Source organism: Erythrolamprus reginae, chromosome 2 (assembly GCF_031021105.1).
Source record: "Erythrolamprus reginae isolate rEryReg1 chromosome 2, rEryReg1.hap1, whole genome shotgun sequence".
Lineage (NCBI taxonomy): Eukaryota > Metazoa > Chordata > Lepidosauria > Squamata > Dipsadidae > Erythrolamprus > Erythrolamprus reginae.
In genome coordinates, this window is record NC_091951.1 from 11,276,001 (window position 1) to 11,297,068 (window position 21,068).

Sequence of the window (21,068 nt, forward strand, 5' to 3'; positions counted from 1 at the left end):
AATTGCTCCGCTAAGTCTAGAAGTCTTCTTAATACAGAAAAAAAACTGATTCTAGTTTAGATCAATACAGAAAGGTAAACTTATTAATAAAATATCTCTATATAATCTATAATAACATAAAAGTCTTAACTTTTCAATACTTTCCAACAATTATATAATTGTAATTAAAATAATTAAAGTCAATTTGAAGAAATAAGCTTATCTATCGAGTATTACTATATAATATATTCAATCTAGTAAATTTAACTATTTAAATATCTTTAAGAATCTTTTTTTTGTGTTCCACCATTTGTAAACTTTCTGCCAAATTTTATAAAATTCTGTATCAGCTTGATTATTTAGCCGTCTCGTCATCATATCTAATTCTGCACTTTCCATAATCTTCCTAAAGACCTCTTCGTCTTTTGGAATTTCCTTTTCTTTCCATTTTTGTGCAAATGTTATCCTTGCTGCTACTAATATATGAATTATTAAATAATATATTTCTTTTTTATATCTAATATCTGTAATACCTAATATAAAAAATTCTGGGGTCTTCCTAATTTCCTTATTTGCAATTTCCTTTAACCATTTTTCTACCTTATTCCAATAGATCTTAGTTTTTGGATATGTCCACCATGCATGAAAGTATGTGCCTATTTCTTTTTTACATTTCCAACAAATAGGTGAAGCACTTGGAAACATCTTTGAAATCCTATTAGGTGGCAAATGCCATCTATAAAACATCTTAATTTGGTTTTCTTTAAAAGAGACTGATTTAATCATTTTCCAGTTATATATCCAAACCTTTTCCCATGTATCTAGGTCCATTTCTTTTCCTAAATGTTTGCACTAACTAATCATATTATCTTTTAATATCCAACCTATTGTCTTGTAGTTTATTAAATATTTATATATCTTCCCTATCAATTTTCCTTGGTTTTAGATTAATAATTTCCCTAATATATTATTATCTTTCTTAAATATAAATATTCTTGTATCTTTTTGGTATCTAGAATTAATCTGGGCGTATTGCCACCAGTCTATTTCCACACACAGCTCCTGTAATTCTTGTTTTGTTTTCAGTTTTAATTGGTTATTGAGTAAATCTCTATATTTCCATATTTTACCTTCTTTTATTAGATTAGGGTGAGAAATGGCTTCTATTGGCAAAATCCATTCTGGCAGTATCAAAAAATGGTTTTTTAAAATCTCATTCCAGACATCTAGTAATGCCTTTCTGATTATGTTACTTTTAAAGTATGAGTGAATTTTGAACTTTTCATACCAGACAAAGGCGTGCCAACCTAACATTAAATCATGGCCCTCTAACTTTAATAATCTTCTATAAAGTTAACCATTCTTTTATCCAAGATAATGCTGCTGCTTGGTAGTATAACTTCCAGTTTGGGAGGGGGAGCCCTCCCCTCTCTTTCCGATCTTCTAGTGCAGGGGTCCCCAACCACCGGGCCGCGGACCAGTACCGGGCCGCGGGGCATGTTGCACCGGTCCGTGGAGTCAGCAGCTGCCGGCCCTCATGCCGCCACCCCCTCCCTCCAGCGCTTCGCCTCCCGCCGGGCAAGAGGCCTCGGGAGGCAGGTTCTGCCGGCCACAGGACGATGGATGGGACAGAGGGGCAGGAAGGACCGAGAGCCTCAAGCCTCTTTTGGCTTCTGCTGCGGGGCGCTTTTGCGTTTTTGGCTGGGGGGAGGCAGGAGGGCCAGCCTGACCCCCTCTCTCCAGCGCTTAGCTCCCGCTGGGCAAGAGGGCTTGGGAGGCAGGTTCTGCCGGCCACAGGACGATGGCGGGAAAGAGGGGCGGGGAGGACCAGCACCCCCATGCTTAATCCCGCCCCCAACCATGCCCCTTTCCGCCCCCACTGGGCCATAGAAAAATTGTCTTGCTGAAACTGGTCCCTGGTGGAAAAAACGTTGGGGACCACTGTTCTAGTGAACTTTGTTTTATTCTTGGTTTTTTACCTTGCCATATAAATTTTTGGGTAATCTTGGTTAATTCTTTGAAAAAATTCCCTCCTGGGTTTATTGGGATTACCTGAAATAAAAATAATACTTTGGGAAGAATATTCATTTTAATTGTAGAGATTCTTCCTACTAAGGATAACTGTAAATTATTCCATATTTCCAATGTTTTTTTAATTTGGCCTAAGAGTTTTATATAGTTATCGTTTTTTAAAGACATAGCTTTAAACCCAATCTACGTTATCGAATGCTTTTTTGGCATCAAGAAATATTAGTGCCATTTGTTTTTCTGGATGTTGTTCGTAATATTCTAAAGTATTTATAATTGTCCTCAGATTATTTTTAATTTGTCTACCTGGTAAAAATCCATTCTGATCTTCATGTATTATTTCATTTATAATATTTTTAAGCCTAAATGCATATATTGATATAAAAATTTTATAGTGTACATTTAATAATGAAATCGGTCTATAATTTTCAATTTTTTTCCTTTTCTGTTCCCACTTTATGTCTTAATGTTATAAAGGTTCTGACCATGATCTAGGTAACTTACCATCTGCTATTATCTTGTTAAATATCTCTAAGATATTCGAAGAAAGTATATTGCTATCTAATTTATGAAATTCTGTGGATATTGCATCGGGACCTGTAGCTTTGTTATTTTTCTGATTTTTAATAGATTGCTGTAATTCGAGCATTGTAAAAGGTTTATTAAGTTTTGGTTGTTGATCTTCAGTTAATGTAGGTAAATCTATAGAACTTAAATAATCAAAGATCTCTTCTTTTATTTCTACTTTTTTATACATTTTTAAATAAAATTCTAATACTATTTCCTTCTTTTCATCAATTCTGTGTCTTATTATTCCTTTAATATCTAATAATTTTTTCATAATTTTAGATTCTCTTTCTTTTCTTAGTTTATAAGCCAACCATCTTCCTGGTTTATTTGCATGCTCAAAATATTCTTGTTTTGCTCTTTTTATTTTTTCAGCTATTTGTTCTTGTCCTATCAACTTTATTTTATGTTTTAGTAGGTTTGGTTCCCTTTAACTGCCAGGACCTCCCTATCATAAACCAGCTGTCCACTTCATGGGCAATTTTGTCCAAGATGCTCATCAGAGCCACTCTTCTAGAAAACAACTAGGCCTTGGCAGAAATACTCACTATAGCATTGTTAGATGTTAGTGTTAGATAGAAATGTCTGAGCAGATTGATCTAACAGCACAAAGCCTTAATATGGTTGAGGACTGAAAACTCTCTTGGATATCATTAAGAGTATCATTGATAACAATTTCAACCCAACATCTCCTACTTTGTTGTGAGCCGCTCCGAGTCCTCAGAGAGGGGCGGCATACAAATCTAATAAATTATTATTATTATTATTATTAATTATTATTATTACTTTGACAAATTGGTAATACCAAACCTGATACTTAGATGGGCATATTTTTGAATGGGAAATACCCCTCCCCCTTTTAAATTCTAATGAGAATTTCTTGGGTTTTTTCCCCAACCAGGTGATGGTGATACAATGGAAAATGAGAATTACAAGCATCCAAGGATATTTAAAGTGCAAAGGGAAGTGTCTTCAAAGAGCCATTCCTTCTCGTTTAGTTCTCATTGTTTGGAGTCTGAAAGAAGATTCACTGAGAGTAGTGATATTACTTGCCCTCAAATGATTGACACAGAGGAAGGACCATATAATTGCCTGGAGTGTGGAAAGAGCTTTATTGAAAAATGGCGCCTAACTTTCCACCTAAAGATGCACGTGGCTGAAAGACCATATAAATGCATAGATTGTGGAAAAAGCTTTTGTCACAACTCAGAACTTATTCGTCATAAAAGAACCCACACTGGGGAGAAACCTTATAAATGCATGGAGTGTGGAAAGAGCTTTATTGAAAAATGGTACCTAACTTTCCACCTAAAGATGCACATGGCTGAAAGACCATATAAATGCATAGATTGTGGAAAAAGCTTTTGTCAGAACTCAGAACTTACTCGTCATAAAAGAACCCACACTGGGGAGAGACCTTATAAATGCATGGATTGTGGAAAGTGCTTCATTCGAAAACAATATCTTACTGATCATGAAAGAATCCACACTGGGGAGAGTCCTTATAAATGCAAAGAATGTGGAAAGTCCTTCACTCAAAAACAAAATCTTACTTACCATGAAAGAACCCACAGTGGGGAGACACCTTATAAATGCATGGAATGTGGAAAATCCTTCACTCGAAAACAATATCTTTCCGACCATGAAAGAACCCACACTGGGGAGCGACCATTTGAATGCCCAGAGTGTGGAATAAGAATTCGTTATTATGCAAATCTTATTCGTCATAAGAGGACCCATACTGGGGAGAGACTACATAAATGCACGGAATGTGGAAAGTGCTTTCCTCAAAAACAATCTCTTACTGATCATGAAAGAATCCACACAGAGAAGAGGCCATATTAATGCACAAAGTGTGGAAGTGACTTCCATACAAGAGGTAATATGAATACCCATCAGTGGATCCACAGAAGTGAAAAAACAAATAATTGTCTGGAGTTTGGAAAATGATCCACTGAGAGTAGTGATATTACTTGCCCTCAAAGGATTGACACAGAGAATGGACCATATAAATCCATGGAGTATGGAAAGAGCTTCATTGAAAAATGGTGCCTTACTTTCCACCTAAGGATGCACATGGTTGAAAGACCATATAAATGCATAGAGTGTGTAAAAAGCTTTTGTCAGAACTCAGAACCTACTCATCATAAAAGCATACAGTGTGGAAAGAGCTTTATTGAAAAAGGGCACCTAATTTGCCACAAGGATACAGATGGCTCAAAGACTGTATAAATTCATAGTGTTGAAAAAGCTTTTGTCAGAACTCGGAACTTACTCACCATCAGAGGACCCACACTGGGCAGAGACCATATAAATGCACACAGTGTGGAAAAGCATTTAACTGTAAAAAGCACTCTTATTAATCATGAAAGAATCCATACAGGGGAGAAACCATTTCAGTGTACAGAATATGGAAAGGGTTTTGCTCGAAAAGATCTAAATTGCTTGAGAAAATCCACAAGGCAGAGATGGTATAAATGCTTGGATAAAAAAGCTTTTATTGGAGCACAAAGCTTATTCATCATAAAAGGATGCACATAGGGGAAAGACCATATAATTGCATGGAGTGTGGAAAAAGCTTGAACTGGAGCAAAGATCTTATTTGTCATGAAAGGACACACATTGAAGGCTACCATTCAAGTGCATGGAATGCGAATTTACTCAGAAGAAGTATCTTATTAATCTTGAAAGAGTTCATGGGGGGGGGGAGATCATATAAATGTACAGAATACAAACAAAAAACTTTGCTCAAAGGGGACAGCTTAATTCTCATGAAAGAATCCACACAGAATAGAGACCATATAAACGCATGTAGTGTGGAGAAACAATTCCAAGACACTTACTCATGTAAATATCCACACCAGGCAAGGGGCGGGGAGGACTAGATATTTTATGGTGTCTAGGTATATTTTTATTTGCAAAAACATCTTACTCATAAAAGGATTCACTTGTGGAGGAAACCTAAATGGAAAGAGTAGAAAGGTCTCCAAGTAGAAACTCTTATGTGACTCTCCAGTAAAGGTCCACATGGGAGAAGTGTGTGGAAAAGGTAAACTCGGGGAGGACACCATAATTCTCATAAAATAATACCAATAGAAGAAACTATATAAATTCATGGAAGGAGATTCTGAACAATACTGGTCCAAAATATTTGAATTCATTCAAAGCAGCTAGGTTTTCCTTTGCCTATTTTCAGCTTTATTCTTCCTTCCCAATGCTGTGGAAATAGGGATACAAAATAGGAATTAAACCCTTCAGTTACTTGACTTTAGTCCACTGTTATCTCACTATCATTTCCAACTTGAGAAGTAATGGCTTCCTCGACTTCTCTTAATATACCTAAAACCAGTATATAAAACAATTTACATGCATTTATCAAATTTAGAAAACATTTCAACCTGCAGAATTCTTTTAATTCCCAGAAAATACTGCTTGTATTCTTTTCTTTCCCGTTAAGTCTTAGCTAAATAAATCTTCTCATTTCACTTTGTTATCTCCTGATAAGAATAGGAGGGAGATCAGCTCCAGAAAGATTACCTCTTTTTGAGTAGTTGCCAAGGCAATTATTCCATACTACTTTACTTTCCCAACATATTTTGGTGGAAAAAAATCTTTATACTCTTAGAATTTTACTAATAAACTCTTATGACCTGTAATTCTACAGACTCCATTCATGCATTTGTTTTTCATTATCTCATCATCATCAGCTATATCAAGTCTTATATTTAAGTCTACTAAGGGGAATATAACCACTTTGAGGTCAATTTCTGTGGGTATTTAGGTAGCGCAGCCCCTTGAAACCAGATCAACAATAAGAATCACCCCAGCCAGGAAAGACAAGGAGAAAAGATAAAGAGTAAAGACTTCAACAGAACTGAAATAGACAACTTGATTTTCTTTGTTTTTGCTTGAAGATGTTTCACTTCTTATCCAATAAGTTGTATATTGAGGAAACTTCTTGGATGAAAAGCTAAAAACAAAGTCCAATTCTTTTTCGAATAAATAGCTTTGCAAGTCTTTCCTTGAATGTCACCATAGGAATACAGATAACATAAGAGGAGGAATGGCCAACGTCCCAGTGCTACGGATGTCACCCGCATTCTGCAGGAAATCCCAAATCCCAGCTGTTTGGAGACCTGGAACCGGATTGGAACCAGGTCAGATACGACCTTAGAGCACAGTTGAAGAAGAGGCACCAGTCGGTTGTCTTTAGGGGGGCTGGCAAACCCACCAGGAAGCTGGCACCAGCCTCTTGGCTGCCTGTGGAAGATGGCTCTTGCATGAGCTGCGACGTTACAATTGGAATTATTATTTTTTAATAATCTTTGTTAAATATTTACATATAAGACAAACACATTACAAACCCTAAAAGAAATACACACATAGAAAATAAAATACAGCGATACCTTGTTTTACAAACTTAATTGGTTCCGGGACGAGGTTCTTAAGGTGAAAAGTTTGTAAGACGAAACAATGTTTCCCATAGGAATCAATGGAAAAGCGATTAATGTGTGCAAGCCCAAAATTCACCCCTCTTGCCAGCCGAATCACCTGTTTTTGCGCTGCTGGAATTCCCCTGAGGCTCCCCTCCCACCTCCAGACCTCTGTGTTTTCGCGATGCTGCAATTTCACAGGCTCCACTCGCTGGGAAACCCCATGTCCGGACCTCCGTTGCCAGCAAAGCGCCCGTTTTTTGCGCTGCTGGGATTCCCCTGCAGCATCACAAAAACACAGAAGTCCGGAGGTGGGGTTTCCCATGGAGGGGAGCCTCAGGGAAATCCCAGTAGCGCAAAAACGGGTGCTTCACTGGCAATGGAAGTCCAGAGGCGGGGCATCCCAATGGCGGTGGTGGGTTTGTAAGGTGAAAATAGTTTGTAAGAAGAGGCAAAAAAATCTTAAACCTCGGATTTGTATCTCAAAACGTTTGTATGATGAGGCGTTTGTAAGATGAGGTATCGCTGTAGGTACAAATCTATATCAAAGTATGAGTAAAAAGATTAACAAGAACATCAACTATCCTATTGACTATTGCTTTAAATAGCCTACTTATAACATCATATTACTGTCCAAAATCCTTATATACTTTGCTTTAACTATGTAGTAGTTGATTATTTGATCTTTAATTTTTTTAAATTAATAAAGTTTAGTTTTTAACAAAAGTTTGATTCTGGGATTTGTACAATTACCTGTCTGAATATCTGTTCATCTTTCTTCCAAATCGTGTGGAGAAATAATCTATTTTGTATTTTTTTTATTTATTTTTTTGCTTCAACCACTTATACCAAATGCTACTTGTTTCTTTATGTGAATGTTATAATATGCAACCGAGTCTAGAATTATTCTACTGTTGTTTTTAATTTGACGGTGAGGGTGAAAGTCATTTTGCTAAGGATGAATAAATTCAAAACAGATCATGCCAGACTAATCTTATTGCATTCTCTGACAAAGTGACAAAATTAGTGGACCAGAGGAAGGCTGTCGATGTGGTTTACTTGGACTTCAGTAAGGCTTTTGACAAAGTAGACCATAACCTACTACACTGCTCAAAAACATAAAGGGAACACTTCAACAACACAATATAATTCCAAGTAAATCAAATTTCTGTGAAATCAAACTATCCACTTAGGAAGCAACACTGATGGACAATCAATTTCACATGCCATTGTGCACATTCAACTTTGTACAGAACAAAGTATTCAATGAGAATGTTTCATTTATTCAGATCTAGGATGTGTTATTTGAGTGTTCCCTTTATTATTATTTTTAGCAGTACAGTAAGACCTCACCTACCGCGGGTGTTACATTCCAAACCCGGCCGCGATAGGTGAAATCCGCGATGGGGAATTTAGCGACTGATAGTACTTATTTAAGTATTTATATTGTAATTGTATGGTAAGTTTTCATTGTTTTAAGTGTTTATAAACCCTTCCCACACAGTATTTATTTTAGATACAGTATTTAAATACAGTATTTACAATTTTAGATTTTTTTTTTAAATCTGCCGATCGAGTTCCGCAGGCTGTTTAAATCTGCCAATCGACTTCCTCAGAAACCCGCAAACCAGCGAAGATCCATGAATGGTTTTTCTCATTAATATTTCTTGAAAACCCGCGATGAAGTGAAGCCGCAGTAGGTGAAGCGCGATATAGCGAGGGACTGCTGTATACTAGATAAAGGTTGAGAAATGTGGGATGGACAGCAACCAAGGCAGGAGTCGGCGGAGGAGGACGCAGAGGGGGCAGATCGGGCTGGCGGGGGCCAGGGCCGAGAGGCCAGGGGCGCGAGGGGGCCGGAGGCACCGTGGGGAGGCAGGGGCTGCGGCTCCCTTTCCTCCTACTGCTGGCACCTCCCTGCCCCTCCCCCCCCCCCCCCGTGGGTTGGCAGGGGGATGGGGAGTGCACGCCCATGGAAAAGGGTGCGCAAAGGGGTATTTTGGGGCACGCGCGTGCACATGTACGCAGCTTACGGGGAACGCTGCCCCCCACCCTTCTGAGCCCCTCCAAAACTGTGAAAAGAGGCAGGAGGGGGTCTGGGGAAGGTTCCGCCATTACCAAAGGCAAAATCAGAGGTTATTTCACCTTTTCGAGCTGCACTAAAGCCAGATATTGAGTGGAGGCCCACAGGTTTCCAGCAGCAGGAGTAGTATCACCTCTTCAGAAGGGGAGCGGCTGCAGTGGGAAGTCGAGCAAGGCTCCCTGCAACTCCGAGGCTGCATCTGCTGCAAACTCTGCATTGTTGACAAGAAGGGCATCAGGCCACTAACCACTCAGCTCCATTCTGTTGCCCAGACTCTACTTCAATGCAAAGGAATAATGGTAATTAAAAGACACAACATTATTGAGCATTTATGGTCGATTTTAGAGATTCAAGTAAGAAGTTGATTTCCACCACCATCGTCTCTAAAAGAACTGGAGGGGGCTAAAATTCCTTTGGAAACAATTCACAATTTGTATGAATCAATACCTTGGAGACTTAAGGCTGTATTTGCCGCAAAAGGTGGACCAACGCCATATTAAAAGATATTTTGATGATTTTTCAAGGTGTTTCCGTTTTTTTGTCCACCCCCCCTGTAGTTAATTCCTATATCTTATTCCTATATCCTACATCTTTATTCCTATACAGGTAGTCCCTGGGTTACGTCATCCCTGATGTACGACGTTTCATCGTTACAACGACCTGGGGACAGCTTCGAAGCCACCGTTGCTGCCTCCATTTGGGCGAACGGATCTCTGTGGTGGGTGGCGGCTTCAGATACCCCGCGGAAATCCCCTCGCCCAAATGGAGGCAGCAGCAGCAGCAGCAGCAGCAGCTTCAAGGGACCAACAGCCAGTCCTTCTTGGTGCTGCATTACTGCAGCCTCTGAGGCTGACACCGCCTCCTCCGTTCGTGTGAGGGGATCTCCGCGGTGGGCGGCCTCGGAGGCTACAGCAACACAGCAGCCGAGAAGGACTGGCTTCTTCAAGGAACCAACAGCCGGTCCTTTTCAGCGCTGCGTTGCTATAGCCTCTGAGGCTGCCGCTGCCAACAACGACGATTCCGTTGGTGTGAGGGGATCTCCATGGCATAGTTCCCTCTAAGCTGAGCAGTGAGCAATTGCTCACTTAAAAATCATCATCAACTCAGAGTTTTCCAAACCTGCCCAGAAGCCGAGAGGGAAAGAGTGAGAGGGAAGGAGAGAGAGAGGAAGAGAGAGAAACAGATAGAAAAAAGAGAGGAAGGAAAAGAGAAAGAAAAAGAATGGGAGTAAGGAAGAGAGAAAGAAAATCAAAATCTAGTTTGAAACTAGCTCAACTATTTAAGTGGCATTTTGATATTGATAGAGTTGCCCTATTATGAGCTCACTGTTATAGACACACAGTACAGTATTTTATTTTGAAATTCTCTGAGGCAAAACAGGGTGGGTTTTTTATTTGTTTGTTTATTTATTATTTCTGTGCCGCCCAGTCCCAAAGGGACTGCCACTCAGACACTATACTTTTCGGCCCACCCCCCCAAAAAAATTAGAGGGAACACTGCTCCATGGTGGGCGGCCTTGGAGGCTGCAGCAACGCAGCGCCAAGGACCAGCTGTTAGTTCCTTGAAGAAGCTGCTGCTGCAGCGTAAGTCGGAATACCAGTGATCTCTCGATTAGCGTGGGGGTTACGTTCCAAGACCTCCCGCGCTAATCGATTTCCGCGTTATAGTGGTGCGGAAGTAAAAAACACCATCTACGCATGCGCGCCATTTTTTTCATGGCCGCACATGTGCAGATGGTGGAGTTTGCGTGTGGGCGGCGGGGAAGACCAAGGGAAGGTTCCTTCAGCCGCCCAACAGCTGATCTGCTCCGCAGCGCGGAAGCAGCGAGGAGCCGAAGATGGGGTAAAGGCAAAGGGGAAACCCCATCTTCGGCTCCTCGCTGCCGCCGCGCTGCGGAGCGGATCAGGTGTTGGGCGGCTGAAGGAACCTTCCCTTGGTCTTCCCGCCGCCCAGGCAAAGGGGAAACCCCACGATCGCTTGCCGCTTGCCGCTTGCCGCTTGCCGTATTGCAGCTTGGAGCCTTGCTTCGCCTCCTTCACTGCAATACGGCAAGCGGCAAGCGATCTTGGGGTTTCCCCTTTGCCTGGGCGGCGCTGGGGCCATGCGGAGCCGCTCATCTAGGGGGGCGTGGACCGGCAAGGTGCCCTCCGCTCTCTCTCTTTCTCTCCCTGTTACCGGTGTGGTATAAGAGAGAGAAAGAAAGAGAAAGGAGGGCGACTTGCCAGTCCACGCCCCCCTGGATGAGCGGCCCCGCATGGCCCCAGCGCCGGACTCCGCCGTTGCCTCCGCCCTTGTTCGGCTCTGCAGCTGAGAGGCCACGTCCACCCCCTCCTCGGTGTCCCCGGCACCCAGCGTCCCCACGCCGCCTCCACCTCCCGGTAATGCGCCCGACCTCTGCCTCTCTCTTTCTCTCTCATATACCACGCCGGCAACAGGGAGAGAAAGAGAGAGAGAACTAGCGCGGACTTATTTTTTAATTAATATTTTTTGAAAAACCGCGTTGCAGCGTTTCGCGCTAATCGAGACCGTGCTAATCGAGGGATCACTGTATTCATGTAAATCGAAATATTCAGACTTATACCAAACTCAGCTTACGACAGGCCGTTGGAACAGATCCCCATCGTAAGTCGGGGACTACCTATATTTTCTTACTATATCTCCTCTATTCTTTCTCTGATATAGTTTACTATGAGTATATCATCTATAACCTTCATTGTGTATTGGACTAACTAACTAACTATTTCCTTCACACGAACATCCACACACCCCACTAAAAAACAGTCCGCCACCACAGGAGTTCGGCTGATTTTCGAGCTTCTACAAAGAACAGAGCATGCGCAGAAGACTTTTGACCGACCGTTATGCTGAACGGAAGATAGGACAGGCGGCCGTTGCTTTATGAGACGCTCTAGTCAAGAGCAATAAAGCATGAGGGATTATAGTGTTGTGCCTCTCTAGGAAGCAATCCTCTTTCACCGAGTCGGTGGGAGGCCGGCTGAGGGCCGGAGCTTCTCCTCTCAGCCTCTGAAACCCTGAGGGAGCGGAGCCCGCGCTTTTGCTCCCCCTGAAATCGAGAAAAGGGCGGGGCGACTACGTGAGGGAGGATCCGACGTAACCGAAGGAGGCCTCAGAGGGATTTCCTATCCGTCGGGACTCAGCCGAAGCCGGAGACTGAATGGAGGCCCGGGGGTCTCTCCTTCAGGCGTGGGGCGGCGGCTGCGGCGGGGAGCCCAGCGGAGGAATTGGTGGTCGGAGCGGCCTCTCGGTTGGGCCTCACAGCTCCGAGGCTGAACGCTGGCGCTTCCGCAGCTGCTGCTCCCAGGAGGCTGAGGGGCCCCGGGCGCTTTGCAGCCGCCTGTACCGGCTTTGCCAGGAATGGCTGCGGCCCGAGCGGAGCAGCAAAGCCGAGATGCTGGACCTGGTGGTGCTGGAGCAGCTGCTGGCCCGGCTGCCCCCGGAGGTGTCGGGCTGGCTGAGGGAGTGCGGGGCGGAGAGCTGCGCCCAAGCGGTGGCCCTGGCCGAAGGCTGCCTGCTCGGCCCCGCAGCCGCCCAGGATCCCGGGAAGGGGTGGCAGGTGAGGGACTTCCATCCTCTTCTTTGCTTCTTCTGTCTCTTCCTTACAGATAATCGCAAGCAAAAAATATCAGACAGCAAGTCTTGAGATGGTGTAATACTAGGTGGGAATAACTTCGTGGGGCGGTATTCGCAAATTCTTATTTTATTTTGTTTATTTATTATTTATTTATTAGATTTGTATGCCGCCCCTCTCCACAATTTGTCTTGGACTGGACAGCCATAATGCAGAAGAGATCTCATTTCTCAGGTGGAAGTGGAGACATGTCATTAAAAAAAAACCTTACTAGAATTGCAGAGTTTATTAATGTGGTCTTGTAGATAATGCTAATATTCTTCCTTCCTGCTTCTTGTCTGTTCTACCTGGAAGAGCTGATAAATGTTTCTTCAGGTCAGAATTCCCAAACCAGGGTCTCAGACTGAATGTAAGGCAGCTCTGCTATTTAGTAATAGCTGTTGCCCAAAATCTCACAGACAGACGCAAACCAAAAAATCACGTTTCTATATCTCAGTTGGATCATCCACGTTTTCTAGTCCTTTTAGAAATTTTGATCAGAATCATTAGTTTCAAATGGAATTTGAATGTAATGTCTTAAATGAATTCCCTTTCTCAGGAAAAGGGCTTCTTAACCATGGCAATGTTGGACCTTTTTATTTGTCCCAAACTGCTAAATCATTTATGAAGATATTGAAGAGAAGACAGATCTTTGTCATAACGCACTGTAGACTTATCACTACAGACAATTATAAGGCAACTTTATTACTTACTTACTTACGTACTTACTTACTTTATTTATTTATCTATTTGATTTCTATGCCCCCCTTCTTGAGGCGACTCAGGGCGGCGTAATACAACATTATAAATGCAACAATATATATGAAGAAATCTAAATTTGTTTCCATTGTACATAGGATAGAGCAGTGATGGTGAACCTATGGCAAGGGCGCCACAAGTAGCATAGGAAGCTATATCTGTTGGCATGTGAGCCATTGTCCTAGCTCAACTCCAACATGCATGTGTGTGTGTGCAGGCCAGCTTATTTTTGGCTCTCACAGAGGAGGGCATTTTTGACTTCCATGGGAGTGGGAGAGACCGTTTTTACCCTTCTCCAGCTCAAGGGAAGCCTTTGAAGTCTGAACTTGGGAAACAGCCATTTCTAGCCTACAGAGGGCCTGGGGGAAGGGGCAGGGAAAACTGTTTTCACCCTCTCCAGGCATTGAAATATAGGTGTGAGCACTTCCACAGGTGCGATAGCGCGCACGCATGCTCTTTCAGCACTCGAGGGAAAAAAGGTTCGCCATCACTGGGATAGAGTTTGAAAAAAATGAAGTATCCAAATTGTTTTATTTAGAGTTTTAGCATAATACCCTCAAAAGCACCTCAGTGTACAATCCAAAATCTACTTCTAAACTTCCAGATTTGTGGTCTGACAGATGGAATAGACATAAATACATTCAGAAAGAAAAAAGGCCAAAATTGTCAAGCAAAGGGGAGGTGATAAATAAGCACCTAAGGTAATAGGAAAGAAAAAAGAAACAACTCACAAAAGTAGCAGGTGTTTATCCAGAAATAATAGCAACCCCCAGAGCAGGAATTCTCAAATTCTCTCATTTTGATTTGAATTGGAAAAAATACACATGTAGAGGAAAAACGTCAGTCCAGCAAACTGACATGGTTAAAGTCATTTGAAAGTGGAATCTTTAATCAGGCTTTTTTTAAAAAAAACCTGCAGGAGACTTTAGCAGAATTCCAGGGAAGAGGAGATCCATCCAATGATTCTGAAGAGCTTCTTTTCATGAGGATCCAACTGGGACCACCTTGCCAGGTTAGTATAGATTTCTTCTGAAAAGTTTAAACATCTTCATTCATGAGTTTCTTTGGAAAGCAAATAAGTCTATGTGAATTTGAACCTGGTGTCCCCATAGAATGACCCAGTGAGCCTTACTGATTCATTTCTGAAGATAGTCCTAGGAATGCAAAGAAGCGACAATTCACAAGAGTATTAGGAAATGTAACTTCCATGTTGGAACAGTTTAACAGTTTAATCTTAACATCTTTGAAAAGACTTGGGGAAAGCAGTTAAAAAAATTAAAGCTGGGGTACAGTATTTCAGAAGATAACCATTTCTCTGAAATGGTATAGGGCAGTAATAACAAACTTTTTTGGTTACGTGCCAAAAGGGTGTGTGTGAATGGGCTAGCATGCGTGAACGTTCCTACAACCTTCCCACACACACCCCAATGCATGCACCCATACCAAACTGCAGGTGTGCATGCACACAATCCCCCCTCCATCCCTGCGCATGTCCAAAGGGCTCACTGAAGCCAAGGACACAGAAAAAACAGGCAAAATGGAATTTCAGAAAAATGGACTTCCAGTTTGCCTGTTGTGCTGGTTTTTGCACTCCAGAGGGTTTAGGGAAGCTTCCTGAGTGCTAAAAACAGCCCAACGGGCATACTGGAAGTTCGGAAAATGCAGTTCTGGTCAGCGTTCCCCGTAAGCTGCGTGCACCCTTTTCCACGGGCGTGCGCTCCCCATCCCCCTGCCAGCCCACGGGGGCGGGGAGGTGCCGGCAGTAGGAGGAAAGGGAGCCACGGCCGCCCCTGCCTCCCCATGGTGCATCCGGACCCCTCGCGCCCCTGGCCTCTCGGCCCAGCCCCCCACCCACCCGATCCGCCCCCTCTCCTCCGCCGCCTCCTGCCTTGGGGCGCGACTTCTCCCGCCGCGGTGGCGGCTGCGGCTTCTCCTCGGGATGAAACCGCTTCCAGCCAGGGGGCAGCGAGAGAGGGCTTTCTCCATGCGCTTCGGGAATGCCTGCCCCGCCCCTCTCGCAGCCCCTTTGCTGGGAGCGCTTTCGTCCTGGACTTTCAGCAAGGGGGCTGGCTCAGAGAAAGCGCTCTCGCAGCCCCCCCGCTGACAGGGAGGGAGAGAGAAAGTAAGTGAGAAAGAGAGAGAGAGAGAAAGGGGGGGAGAGAGATAGCAAGAGAGAGAAGAGAAAGAAAGCAAGACAGATAGAAAGAAAGAGTGAGAGAGAAAGAAAGCAATAGAAAGAGAGAAAGAAAATAGAGAGAGAGAGAGAGCAAGAGGGGGAGAGAGATAGAAAGAGAGGGAGAGAGAAAGTGAGAAAAAGAGAGAGAGCAAGAGGGGGAGAGAGCAAGAGAGAGAAATGACTCTTGATTTAAAGCATATGGTAAAAAGCAGCCATAGAAACATAGAAGTCTGATGGCAGAAAAAGACCTCATGGTCCATCTAGTCTGCCCTTATACTATTTTCTGTATTTTATCTTAGGATGGATATATGTTTATCCCAGGCATGTTTAAATTCAGTTACTGTGGATTTATCTACCACGTCTGCTGGAAGTTTGTTCCAAGGATCTACTACTCTTTCAGTAAAATAATAATTTCTCATGTTGCTTTTGATCTTTCCCCCAACTAACTTCAGATTGTGTCCCCTTGTTCTTGTGTTCACAAATAATAACAGAGAAAAAAAAACCCATCCGTTTGTGTGTGTGTGTGTGTGTGTGTGTGAACTCTTGAACCATTTCCAATAGCTCACCTGTTATTGGAAATGGTTCAAGAGTTCACACACACACACACACACACACACACACACAAGGGGGAAGGAGACAGGGATGGAAAAAGAGGAGAAGATAGTAATAATAATGGTTTTGTTTTATTATTAATTTCTTTTAATAAAAAAAGAAGAATTTTTTTCTTATTTATTTATTTATTTATTTATACTTCTATGCCGCCCAGTCCCGCTCAGACACTATACTTTTCCGCCCACACCGAAAAAATATTCGAGGGAACATTGGCTCTGGTGTTCCCGTTGTAGTGTTTTTTGAGCTCCGGAGGGTTCAGGGAAATTTCCTGAAGCCCCGGAATGCAAAAAACAGCCCAACAGGCAAACCGATAGCTTCCCTAATGTGTCCGGAGGGTGAAACAGCCTTCCCCAAGGCCGAAAATCAGCTGACCAGCAAACATGTGCCTTCCGATATGGCTCTGCATGCCATAGTTCGCCATCAAAGGTACAGGGTTTCCTGCCTAAGCAAGGAGTTGGACTAGAATACCTTCAAGGTCCCTTTCAACTCTGCTTTCCTATCCTATGGTGTTGTAATCAAAAGTTCTTAATCGTATCCTATCAATTATTTCAGTAATAGCCCAATATATCCATTTAAAAATAAATTAAAGGATGGACAAATTTCTTATAAGTCAAAGCTGAGATGTATTAATGTTAAGACACTGTTATCAAGTGATGTGATATCCTGTTTTCTAACAAATTTGTGTTTCACTGAGACAGAGGGATAAGCCCAGGGAATGTGTCTGAACAAAATATTTTTGGTGAATTCTTCCAGGCCAGGAGATGGGGTCCCCAACCAGTGCCATTCTACAACTTCTATGCATCTAAGCTATATTTTGTGCCCTTAAAAAAGCAGCTTACCCCCAGGGTCGAAACCTAGTAGGTTCTGAGAGGTTCTGGAAAATCGGTAGTAGAACTTTTAAGTATTTCAGAGGAATTGGCAAATACCACCTCTAGCTGCCCCCAGAGTAGAGTGGGAATGAAGATTTTGAAATATCCTTCCCCCCCCAGGAGTGGGGCAGGAATGGGAATTTTGTAGTATCCTACCATGCACGCAAAGCCACACCCACAGAACCGGTAGGGAAAAAAATGGATTTCAGTACTATGGATTTAAGGAGTATGTGCTCTTGCTGGGTGTATGTATGTTTTCTAGAAGAAAATATACATTCTACAGATGGCATATCACCCCTATAAAACTTGCTAAACTGAATAAAAAATTGTCCTCTACCTGCTGGGAATGTCAAAAAGAACAAGGCACGTACTTCCATATATGGTGGCAATGTGAAAAATCACAGGCTTTCTGGAAGAAAATAGGAATCTGGTTGGACGACATCTTAAATTTTAAATTAGACATAACACCAGAATGCTTTCTCTTAGGTATCCTTAGGCAGAAGGTTCCTAAAAGTCAAATAAACTTAATTATCCATATCACCACAGCAGCTAGATTAGTATTTGCTCAATGGTGGAAAAACGAAGACATTCCCCATGATGATTTAATAATAGAAAAAAATCAAATACTGCGCAGAAATGACCAAATTAACCGTGGAAATCAGAAACAATGACCAATCCCTATTTAACAATTGCTGGGATCCTTTTTATCGCTGGCTAGAAAAAAAGAACAACTTGCCCATTAAACATTAAAAAATCCCAAGTATCTAGGTATATTTATTAAAAAAAAGAAAAAAGAAAGAAAATGCAAGAGAGCACTGACATATAAGGGTATTTTTTGTTTTGTTTCTAGGATTCTGATCCCTTTGAGGATATGGCTGTGAACTTCACAGAGGAGGAGTGGGCACTGCTGGATTATAGTCAGAAGGCCTTGTGCAGGGAGGTCATTCAGGAAGTTGCAATGAATATGGCTGCTCTGGGTAAGGATCCTCTTGCTCTGGGTTTTGTTAATTAGGAATGATGTTTTAAGTGGGAATTAAACACGTGGTGGTGAGAACCCTAATGACTAGCCCTGTAAAATATTTCCTAATCTCAGGAAAAGCAGGATCACAACCTATAATATGTAGTTAATATCACTGAAAACCCACATGTGCAAAAGTCTGATATACATCCGTTTGGTTCCTTTTAACTGCCCGGACCTCTCTATCATAAACCAGCTGTCCACTTCATGGGCAATTTTCTCCAAGATTCTCATCAGAGCCACTCTTCTAGAAAACAACTAGGCCTTGGCAGAAATAATCACTATAGCATTGTGAAAGGTGTTAGATAGAAATGTCTAAGCAGATTGATCTAACAGCACAAAGCTTTAATATGATTGAGGACTTAAAACTCTCTTGGATATCATTAAGAGTATCATTGATAACAATTTCAACCCAACATCTCCCACTTTGACAAATTGGTAATACCAACCTGATTCTTAGATGGGCATATTTTTGACTGGGAAATACCCCTCCCCCTTTTAAATTCTAATGAGAATTTCTTGGGGTTTTTTTCCAACCAGGTGATGGTGATACAATGGAGAATGAGAATTACAAGCATCCAAGGATATTAAAAGGGCAAAGGGAAGTGTCTTCAAAGAGGCATTCCTTTTCGTTTAGTTCTCATTGTTTGGAATCTGAAAAAAGATTCACTGAGAGTAGTGATATTACTTGCCCTCAAATGATTGACACAGAGGAAGGACCATATAAATGCCTGGAGTGTGGAAAGAGCTTCATTGAAAAATGGCGCCTAACTTTCCACCTAAAGATGCACATGGCTGAAAGACCATATACATGCATAGATTGTGGAAAAACCTTTTGTCAGAACTCAGAACTTACTCGGCATAAAAGAACCCACACTGGGGAGAGACCTTATAAATGCATGGAATGTGGAAAGTCCTTCACTCAAAAAAACCTTCTTACTGACCATGAAAGAATCCACACTGGGGAAAAACCTTATAAATGCATGGAATGTGGAAAGTCTTTCACTCGAAAACAACATCTTACTTATCATGAAAGAACCCACACTGGGGAGAGACCATATAAATGCTCAGAGTGTGGAATAAGAATTCGTTATTATGCAAATCTTATTCGTCATATGAGGACCCACAACATAAATGCACAGAATGCGGACCCACAACATAAATGCACAGAATGCGGAAATTGCTTTCCTGAAAAACAATCCCTTACTGATCATGAAAGAATCCACACAGAGAAGAGATCATATAAATGCACAACTTGTAGAAAAGACTTCCAAACAAGGGATAATCTGAATACCCATCAATGTATCCACACGAGTGAAAAAACAAATAGTTGTTTGGAGTTTGGAAAAAGATTCACTGAGAGTAGTGATATTACTTATCCTGAAAGGATTGACACAGAGGATGGACCATATAAATGCATACACTGTGGAAAGAGCTTTCTTGAAAAAGAGCACCTAAGTTGCCACCTAAGGATGCACATGGCTGAAAGACCATATAAATGCATAGAATGTGGGAAAAGCTTTTGTCAGAACTCACAACTTACTCGTCATAAAAGAACCCACACTGGGGAGAAACCTTATAAATGCATGGAATGTGGAAAGTCCTTCACTGAAAACCAATATCTTATTTATCATGAAAGAACCCACACTGGGGAGAGACCATGTAAATGCACAGAGTGTGGGAAAAGGTTTACTGTTTATGCCAATCTTATCCGTCATAAGAGGACTCACACGGGGGAGAGACCATATAACTGCATACAGTGTGGAAAAGCGTTTTCTCAAAAAAGCGGTCTTATTAATCATGAAAGAATCCATACCCGAGAGAAACCATTTCAATGTACAGAATGTGGAAAGGGTTTTGCTCAGAAAGGAGCCCTTACATTGCATGAGAAAATCCACAGGGCAGAGATGGTATAAATGCTTGGATGAAAAACATTTATCAGAGCACAAAGCTTATCCATCATGAAAGGATGCACCCAGGGGAAAGACAATATAATTACATGGAGTGTGGAAAAAGTTTTAACTGGAGCAAAGATCTTATTTGTCATGAAAGGACACACATTGGAGGCGACCATTCAAGTGCATGGAATGCGAAAAGCAATTTAGTTGGGAAAATTATCTTATTAATCTTGAAAGAGGGGGAGGAGACCATATAAATGTACAGAATATGGAGTTGCCGGGCCAGTCGGGAGGCTCCAAAGGAGGTGGGGAATCCCAATAGGTAATTCCATGGACAGAGCTTTGACGTCACAAAGATGTCCTTCCTGGCTGGCTGAAACGTGGATTCCAGGAAGGACGTCTTTGAGACGTCAAAGCTCCGTCCATGGAATTGCCTATTGGGATTCCCCACCTCCTTTGGAGCCTCCCGACTTTTTGAAACAGCCGGGGGGTTTCTCGGCGGCCTCCCGAACGCCAAGCCCGGAAGTTCGGCAAATGTTTGGGTTTGGCGTTCGGGTTCGGGAGGACGCCGAGAAGCCCCCCGGCTGTTTCAAAAAGCGACAGCCAAGCGGCGGGGCTTCTCAGCGGCCACCCAAACCCGAACTTTTGCCAAACTTCCAGGTTCGGCATTCGGGCGGCGGGTTCGTAAGATGGAAAAAGTTTGGAAGAAGAGGCAAAAAATTTCCGAATCTCGGGTTCGTATCTCGGATTGTTCGTATGGCGAGGGGTTCGTATCACGAGGTACCACTATATATTGTATGGTGTCTAGGTATAATTTTATTCTCAAAGAACATCTTACTCATGAAAGGATTGATTTATGGCAGAAATATAAATGAAATTCTTATCTGACTCTCCAGTAAAGGTCCACACAGGAAAAGTGTTGTGCGGAAAAGATAAACCCGGGGAGGACACCATAATTCTCATAAAATAATACCCATAGAAGAAATTATATAAATTCATGGAAAGAGATTCTGAACAA

At 42.2% G+C, this 21,068-nt stretch overlaps 1 protein-coding gene and 1 pseudogene across 1 annotated transcript; both read left to right on the forward strand.

The window, feature by feature from the left end:
- LOC139159139 (zinc finger protein 420-like) overlaps positions 1 to 21,068 on the forward strand; it is a 45,973-nt pseudogene that overhangs the window by 9,811 nt on the left and 15,094 nt on the right.
- LOC139159703 (zinc finger protein 431-like) lies at positions 12,217 to 20,354 on the forward strand. Its single transcript, XM_070737037.1, has 4 exons — positions 12,217 to 12,664; positions 14,397 to 14,489; positions 17,985 to 18,111; positions 18,693 to 20,354. Exons 1-4 carry the CDS (start codon positions 12,266 to 12,268, stop codon positions 20,066 to 20,068), a joined length of 1,995 nt encoding a protein of 664 aa, XP_070593138.1. The 5' UTR covers positions 12,217 to 12,265; the 3' UTR covers positions 20,069 to 20,354.

Excerpts from the sequence above, each read along its gene's own strand:
- LOC139159703 (XM_070737037.1), top strand. The coding sequence starts at position 12,266 with ATGGAGGCCCGGGGGTCTCTCCTTCAGGCGTGGGGCGGCGGCTGCGGC. Across the intron at positions 12,665-14,396 it reads ATCCCGGGAAGGGGTGGCAG|GAGACTTTAGCAGAATTCCA; the intron begins GTGAGGGACTTC and ends AAAAACCTGCAG. Across the intron at positions 18,112-18,692 it reads AATGAATATGGCTGCTCTGG|GTGATGGTGATACAATGGAG; the intron begins GTAAGGATCCTC and ends TTTTCCAACCAG.